General features: G+C 38.1%; 1 protein-coding gene across 1 annotated transcript; it reads left to right on the top strand.

The window, feature by feature from the left end:
- Window positions 1-3,367: 3,367 nt before the first annotated feature.
- Window positions 3,368-6,208, top strand: LOC113752144. Its single transcript, XM_027296277.1, has one exon. The coding sequence runs from the start codon at window positions 3,368-3,370 to the stop codon at window positions 6,206-6,208; it is 2,841 nt and encodes a 946-aa protein (XP_027152078.1).
- The last annotated feature ends 2,940 nt before the right edge of the window (window positions 6,209-9,148 follow it).

Genomic DNA, 9,148 nt, shown 5'->3' with positions numbered 1-9,148 from the left:
TAAACTACAAGGGTTAATTCCGGGCTCCATCAAGACAATGTTGGCTTTGCAGCACTTGGATCTATCATTCAACAGTTTAGCTGGTATGATACCTAACTCACTGGAGGTACTCTTGGATCTTCAGTATTTGAATGTTTCCTACAACAAACTACAAGGACCGATTCCTCGAGGAGGACCTTTTAAGAACTTCACAATCCTATCCTTCCTAGCTAATGAAGCATTATGTGGTGCTCCTTGGTTCCGGCCTTGTCAAACTTCTCAACATAGATCAAGGAAAAAGATACTCTTGCTTGTGTTGCTGCCAATAGGATCTGCTGTCCTAGCCTTGGCCATTTCACTTTTGTTGATAAAAAGTTTGACAAGAAAGAAAACTACAGCTGCAGCTCCTGATTTGTTTCCAAAAACAACATATCAAAAGGTATCCTACCATGAACTTCGACGAATAACAAATGGTTTCAGCAAGAGTAATTTGCTTGGATCTGGGACGTTTGGTTCAGTTTACAAAGGGCTATCTGCAAATGGGATAATTGGGCTATAAAGGTATTTGATATCCTGCTTGGGGGAATATTGAAAACTTTTGATGCAGAATGTGAAGTCTTATGCCGCCTTTTTTTTTTTTTTTTTTTGGAATAGTATTTTTATTTATTTTATAAAAATTTTGGCAGAGTTTCCTCATAAAATGGATGAAACTCCCTGTCAACAAACCCAAATTCAAGAAAATAACCACAAGATAGTTATATACTGCATCTAATGCTATTGCCTTTTAATCTGTCGAATAGATGCCACTCCTATCCTATAAAGATGGAAAGCCCCTCTCTCTTGCTGGCGTAAAGATGCAGCTACCAAATAAATGTCCTCCCGGTTTTGCGTTTTACCAACTTTAACTCAATCTCTCATTATCCCAAACACCGTGTACGAAACGAAGAAAACCCTAAATGATCCAATCTAATAGCCCCCTGACCAATTGAGGCAAGTCCGAAAATCTATTAAACACATGTCCGAAAATCTTATGCCGCCTTCGTCATAGAAATTTGATCAAAGTAATCAGTGTTTGTTCTAATCCGGACTTTAAAGCTTTGGTACTAGAATTCATGCCTAATGGAAGCCTGGAGAAATGGCTTCATCTTGACTACCATGTCCTGAGTATCATGCAAAGATAGGACATCATGATTGATGTGGCTCGTTGGTTGGAATATCTTCATTATGGGTATTCATTTCCCATAATTCATTGTGATTTGAAACCTAGTAACATTTTACTAGATGAACATATGGTAGGTCATGTTAGTGACTTTGGGATTGCTAAATTGTTGGGAGATGGAGAAAGCTGTGTACAGACAAAAACCCTGGCAACAATTGGATACAATCGCCCCAGGTTACCATTCTTTGCTCTAAACCTACAATTTTTTATTTTTGATAAAAAAAAAAGTTTGACAGGCGCTTTCAGAGTACTCATTAAAACATTAAATAATACCTAACTTGTTATGTAAATGCATACACTAACATCTATTATTCACTTGCATTTTGGTATTTTTTTCAAATTTGTTTTACTTATAAAAAAATTAACTCTTGAAATTATCTTAACGAGTGTCCCTATCACTCGTTAGCCAAACCAAATTGAAGATACAATATTTCATAACGCTTTTATTCTGAATATGAAAACATTATATAATCTTTATAAAACAGCTATTTTTTTCCTTGATGCCATGCTAATGTGAATTTCAATATTCGTGACAGAGCATGGACTAGAAGGACTAGTATCAACTAGGTGCGATATATACAGTTTTGGCATTACCATGATTGACGCATTCACTGGAAAACGACCTAAGGATGAGATGTTCACAGCAGAGCTAAGCATAAGGCGTTGGATTCAAGAAACATTACCAGGTTCTATAGATCAAGTTATCGATGTGAAATTACTTCATCAAGAAGACGAGCACGCTAAGGATGACATTGCTTGTGTATCATCTATCTTGCAGCTTGCTTTAAGCTGCACTTCAGATATCCCAGAGAATAGGACCAACATAGAGCATGCCCTCGCAGCACTTGAGAAGATCAAAATTCAGTTTTTACAAAGAAATAAGAAGGGCCGAAGCATTCAAGAATTTTGAAATGATGTGCATTGATATTTATGAATATGGAGGTTAGATTGTCTTTCTTGTTTTTATTATTGACGCTGAATTGTTCTTGTTCATTTGTATATGTTGTTTGCAAGAAGAAAACAATTATATGACAATTATACTCAGTATTGGTCAAAATCAATTTTAATATGACAAACATGGTATAATAAGCATGATGAAGTTTAGCAGGGTGCAAGGAATTTTATTGATTTGTGAAGCTTTGATAATTTCATTTATTGTAGGTCTTGTGATGTTAGCACAGGAGGACAAAAGTAGTTAGCAGTTAAGGACATCTAAACAAATCATTTGGATTGATTTAGGACAAGTACTTTTCAACTTTAAATTTGCATGAAATTGAAACATCTATTCCTTGAGTTTTAGGTCAACCTCTATATTATCTTAGCTGGGCCACTAAATATTTAGGACAATTACTTTTCAGCTTTAAATTTGCATGAAACTGAAACATCTATTCCTTGCGTTCTTGGGGGAGGGGGGGGGGGTTAAGGGTTGGGTAGTTAAGTCCCCAAGTTTGCCTCAAAAGTTGCCGGCTTTTGAGGTTAAATTTGGGATTAGGTTTAATTAAACAATTTCTTACTTCTGTAAGAAAAGGAAAAAGGAAAAAACATTGCAGGGTGTTTCTGAGGTTTGTGGGGGGTCTTTATTCCTTAGTAGTAGCAGCCTTACTGTGAGGGTCTCAAAATTTCATTAATTTCTGAAAATTAAAATAAATATTATTTAAACTTTGAAAATTATTAAATAATATGAATTTATATTTAAAAATGTGTATTTATATTATTAATGATGTTTTCACTTATATAAATGTTATATTTTAATTTACATGAATTTTCAAAATTTATTTGACGGTTCGCGTTCGGCTAAACATTAAGTTGGATTTTCGCACTCCCATACGCAATATAGCTCTAAGTTGAACTGTATGATATGTAGAGGTTATAAAAATGTATAATTAAGTTGAGAAAATGCTAGATGAGGAATTTCTACTAGTAGATAAGAATTTCGCACTTAAACGCGATTCAAATTCGAAATTGTCACCATTAATGGCATGCCCAAAAAGTCTTCAAACCTATACCTCTAGCTTACCTTCATTTTCAACCCATCTTATCACCAACTACCAGTCGTTTCTCTTCTCTTCAAGCTCGATCATCTGGTGCAAGAAGAGGTAAGAGCCACGGCCATTCCCAGCTTCCAACAGCCCTCCATCTTCAACCATTCCTCAATCCATAACCCAGGAAATGAATGAAAGACTGACTAAAGGTGTGGAGGAGGAGGAAATTCATGAAGCACTTTTTTCTATGAACTCTGAAAAAGCCCCAGGTCAAGATGGGATGACTCCTTTGTTCTTCCAAAGGTTCTGGAGTACCATCAAATGTGATGTTATCCCTGCAATCAAAGCCTTCTTTTCATCCGGATACATGCTTAAATCAGTTAATCATACTGTCATATCCCTGGTCCCTAAAATGTTGCATCCAACCAGTTTGAAGAACTATAGGCCTATCAGTCTTTGTAGTGTACTCTACAAAATCATTTCTAAAATCCTTGCTAATCGACTGAAGTCTGTCCTGGATAAATGCATAAGCAAAACTCAATCTGCCTTCATCCCAGATAGACAGATCCTTGACAATGTGATGATTGCACATGAATATATGCATTACCTCAAAAACAAAAGACAAGGAAACTATGGATACATGGCAATTAAATTAGACATGGCAAAAGCATATGATAGGGTAGAGTGGCACTTTTTGCAGGCTATGATGGAAAAAATGGGTTTCTGTCCGGTATGGATTAAATGGATCAATAGCTGCTTGAAAACTGTAACTTACTCTTTCAATTGCAATGGAGAAGCCAAAGGTTTTGTTACTCCAGGGAGAGGCATACGACAGGGAGACCCTCTGTCCCCTTATTTATTCTTGATCTGCTCTGAAGGACTATCAAGTTTGCTGAGGAAGGCTGAAGAGAGTAGCAGAATTCAGGGATTAAAAATCAGCAGGCAAGGACCTGAACTTACCCATCTTTTCTTTGCTGATGACTCCCTCATTTTTTGCAAAGCTGATAAGCAGCAAGCTACTGAGATTATGAATATTCTTAAAACCTATGAAGCTGCCTCAGGTCAAATGGTCAATCTAGACAAGTCTGCTGTATTTTTCAGCAGAAACATGTTTAGTGATCAAAGGGAGGAAGTTCGCCAGGCATTAGGAGGGATGAATGAGGCAAAGCAAGGAAAATACTTAGGTCTCCCTATGGTGATTTCAAGAACCAAAGACCAGATTTTTGGCTTTGTTCGAGAAAACATTAAAAGGAGACTTCAAAACTGGAAAAGCAAGTTCCTCAGCTCAGCAGGGAAAGAGGTAATGCTAAAGTCAGTAGCTATGGCCATGCCAACGTATGTCATGTCATGCTTTAAGCTATCAAGGAAACTTTGCAAAGATATCAGTGCTCTGATGGCTAACTTCTGGTGGGGAGAAACAAGTGGCAGAAATAAAATGCACTGGACTTCTTGGGAGAGAATGGCACGAAAGAGGAATGAGGGAGGACTTGGATTCAAGGACCTTGAGGCTTTCAATAAAGCAATGTTAGGGAAGCAGGTATGGAGAATCCTCACCAAGCCAAACCTTCTTGTGAGCAAGGTGCTAAAAGCTAAATATTTCCCTAAGGAATCTATACTTCATTGCAATCCCCCCAAAAGTGCCTCCTGGATTTGGCAAGGCTTAATGGGAGCAAGAAGTTTGCTGGATAAGGGACTGATTAGGCGAATTGGCAATGGCAGGAATACACGAATCTGGGAGCATAAATGGATACCAGAGACAATCTCAGGAATGCCAAGTACAGTTAAGCCAAACAATTGTGATTTGGAAAGAGTGGATGAGCTCATTTGCCACAACAGATGGAACAAGATCACCATATTTAAAGTCTTCAACAGAAATGATGCTGAGAGGATCCTAAGTATTCCCCTAAGTCTTTCAGGGAGGGAAGACAGCTATTACTGGCAACCACAGGCAGGTGGGGAGTACACGGTCAATTCAGGTTACAAAATCCAAATGAAGAACAACAGACAAGTAAGGGAGGGTGGTTCAGAGGTAGCTGGTTCGAGTTATATAGAGGGGAGTCAGCAAATGTCACAAATGTGGAACACACTCTGGCAGCTTAACATCAAGCACAAAATCAAGCTCTTCATTTGGAAATGTATACAAGGAGCTTTACCAGTGAGAGAAGCCGTGAGTAGAAGAACAAAAATAGGAGATCCAATATGCAGAACCTGTGGTGAGGCACAGGAAACAGTTGAACATCTATTGCTAACATGCCCCCACACGGTTGACATTTGGAAGGCATCACCTATTCACTGGGAGGGGGCTCAGGATCAGCAGGGAGATTTCAGAAGATGGTGGTTTAGAATCTCAGAAGCAAGGGCAAGACCAGAAGGGAAGGAACATATTGGATTAACGGCAAATATCTTGTGGCAAATATGGAAAGATAGGAATAAGAAGGAGTTTGAGAGCTCAACTAGATCACCACCACTGAGAACAGTAGAGAAAGCACATAGAGAGTGGCTGGAGCAAGTGGAAGTAGAGAAATCAAAAGATAGAACGAGCACAGAAGAAACAGACCACATGCATGATCAACAAAGCCAAGGCAATGAAGCTCAGGGAGCTATGATCATGGACCTGTCAACAGCTACAAGGAAAGGTCAAAACAATCTAGGCATTGGAGTAACAGTTAGAACAACTACAGGCACCAAGATTGCAGAATGGAAGCTGAAAGAAAGAAGCCTGGGGAACCAAAGCCTAGATGATGCATTAGCTTTAAAGTTAGTCCTGTGTAAAGCTGCGCAATATCGTTGGAACAGAATCAAGCTCAATTTTGCCAACAAGGAGCTGCTGAAACAACTAACAAAAACACAGCCTATGGGGAGCAGAATGGCTACATTGCTGGAGGATATTGTGAATGTGAAAAAACTGTTTTGCATGTGCTCCTTTTGCTTGAGTAGGGAAGAAAATATGATAGATAGTAGAAAATTAAGTGTTGATGCTTTAGGCATTATTGTGGATGAGGAAAGGAATGTTCCTCAGTGTCTTTGAACACTTTTGTAAAGTTCTCTCGAGCCGTTGCTCGCACTTGTAAATTTTTTCCTTACTATAATGAAAGTATCCTATCGTTTCGACAAAAAAAAAAAAAACCCCAACGTTCACCTTCCATTTCCAGCTTCAACCTTCGATCGTTGCTGTGCTGCTGCGGACTAGTCTGACCGAGAGAAAAACAGAGTGCAAGGGGTGCCGACTGACCTCAGTGATTCTAGGAGCGAACTTGGGGAACTAGGCACTTCATTTAGCTAGTAAACAACCACCAAAGGTAACCCAAAAACTTCCGCTTCACCCCCTTAGCCAAAATTTCAGATTTGTTGCAGCTTTTGGTTCTTGAAGTTTTAGCTTGTCTTGGTGAAACATGTTGGGTTGCTGATCCTCTAAGCTAATGATTGATGAAGCTAGAGGTGTTTTATGTGCTATATGTATGTTTTGAGGTGGTTAAATGTTGGGAAAATTTTTTTAGAATGAAGCTGGGGTGCTGCCGAGAGAAGGGAAAATTTTCCAGATTTGTACCTGTTGATGTTTTGCAAATTTCGCTTAGGTAATGAACTGGATTGTTTGTTTGGGGGCTAGACTAGTTAGTGGTGATTGTTAGGGACTTAAAGTATGAATTATAAGTTGGAAATGGTTGATCAAAAAGAAGAGAAAAATTCTGCTCTGCAACCGAACCAGCAGGCCTGTTTTTCTTCCAACTTTGCCCAGATTCTTGAACTGGATTTTGTGAAGTTATTGAGCTATTTAAATCATGTATATGTTCACCTATATGTGTAGAGTAGTTTTGGTGAAAATGCAGCTTTGGTACAATGGGAAATTTCATTGAAAAATCAAAGAGAAAAATGCCCTTTGAGCTACCCGAAAATTCTGGAAATTTTCCAGATTTTGGTCGAATTTTTGGGGGTTGATTTCGACAAATTTGTGAACTATTTGGGCTGTATACATGTTTACCAATATGTGTAGTATTGTTTGGGGGAAAATGTAGCTTTTGGGTAGTTGAAAAGTTTTGGACAAATTGAAGAGAAAATGGACTGCTTGTACCAAATGCACTTGGAAATTTGTCCAGCTTTGCATGAGACATGTTGAATGATTTTCACGTTAACATGAACCCAATTTGACTTGTGTTTAGTTAAGGGGTGTGTATAGCTCTATTTGGGACAAAAATCTAGTAGAGTTTACGTCCAAAAAGTGGACCAAAATTTTATTCTTTACGAGGCTACCCAAAACAGAAATTTTGTTTGAAATTAGAAATGATTTTGACGTTTGGATTTCGTTTTGGTTAAATGTGGACTAAATTTGTCCCGAAAATGTTTTCTAGCATTAACCTTTGTTACTAGGTCCACTTCGAGTCAATAACCTTGAATTTTATCAGACCAAATGTCCTATTTCGAGAAATATGCCAAATTTGGAAATTTTCTTGAAAACTCAAGTTTTGCCTTCATGAAAATCCTTGAACCAAGTTGGTCAATGGAATTTGGCAAATTTAAGGAGTTTCTATTTTATAGAAATTCCAACGACTAGTTTTACTTGGTTTATATGATTTCCTCTTAAAGGAATTTCCCAAGATATTTTTGGGGAAAATTCCTCTAAATGGGTAAATATGATTTTTCTCAACCAGTGACACCAAAGTGGTGTTAATTGCTTATATGACTCTAGAACTTGGTTATTGAAATATTTGACGAATTTAGCAAGTTTTTGGTTTTAAAGAAACCTCAAAATTTAATTTCACTCGAAATTTGTGGATTTCACTTTGAGAAAACAATTAATACTAGTTTGGGATTTTTGAGTGAAATTAAATGCTAGTTGACTCGAGTTAAATTCGCCAACTCAAAAGTGGAAATTTATGTGAAATATTTGTATGATTTTAGGAGTTGGTGAAGAGCACAATCTCGATCAAAGTTTGCAATTCTAGACTCTTCACTTGAGGTGAGTGTCTCTTGCGTGAATCGTGTTTAACTGCTAGTTGAACTACTTGTTAAAAGTACTTGCTAGAGATATCATGAAATGTTATATGCTATGTGATTGCGTGAAATATCACAAGTACAAGTGTTGCAATGTCGATTGGAGCGTGGTCTCGTCGACTAAATAAACCAAACGGATGCACGTACTACGCTCTGTTAGAGTGGGAGGTACCTCTCTGCCGTCTTGGTAAAAGTGCTTGCAAAATTCGTGTTGGAGTCGGGCCCGAAAATAAGGGGGAAGTCGTTGCTAGGAGACAAGTAGAGTAGGAAATATTCTACATGGAGGTTAGGTAGTGAAAGTTGACGGAGTGTCAACTACTAAAAATTTCCTAATCAAGCGCGTGGACTTTGGCTCCTGAGAGCCCCGTATCCTTTTCTTGTCATGTTACTTCGATTTCCTAAATTGTTAATTGCTTACTTGTCCATTTGTACTTGTTAAATTGCCCTATGTGAATTGCATGTTTCGAGGCACCACTGAGCTATTGGCTCATCCCTTCCAATTTGTTTTCCTTAACAGGTTTTGAGTTGCATGAAGTCTTGGAGAACTAGAAAAGAAATGTTATATTTTGAATGCCCACTTTTGTATATGTACTTAGGGAAAACTTTAGTATCTTTTGGATGACTTTTGTGTCTTTGAAAAATGTGAATCCTGTGGTGCTTCTGTGCCATGGATTAGGAATTTTAAATTGTAAATTAAGTTGAATTTAAGTATTTTAAGTTAGACATTTTCTTTGATGCTTGAAATTGTACTTTTGGACAGAGTAAGTTGAATGGTACGGTTTGTTTAAGTACTTGGCTTATGCGAGAAGTAAAGTTTATTTACGAATTATATTTGATGATGTTAGATGATTGAGTAAGTGAGTCCCGGCGAGAGTTGGGCAGGCGACTCGCCGAACCCTCTGGTTCGCCTTAGGGGGAGGTGGGGCCGCCACACTTACAGGCTTTCCTATTCTGTCTATCCCACATCGTTCTTGGGGGG

This window comes from Coffea eugenioides, chromosome 11 (genome assembly GCF_003713205.1).
Source record: "Coffea eugenioides isolate CCC68of chromosome 11, Ceug_1.0, whole genome shotgun sequence".
Lineage (NCBI taxonomy): Eukaryota > Viridiplantae > Streptophyta > Magnoliopsida > Gentianales > Rubiaceae > Coffea > Coffea eugenioides.
The sequence above is the reverse complement of the archived record's forward strand: the minus strand, read 5'-3'. Positions and strand labels throughout refer to the sequence as shown.

Excerpts from the sequence above, each read along its gene's own strand:
- LOC113752144 (XM_027296277.1), top strand. The coding sequence starts at position 3,368 with ATGAATGAAAGACTGACTAAAGGTGTGGAGGAGGAGGAAATTCATGAA.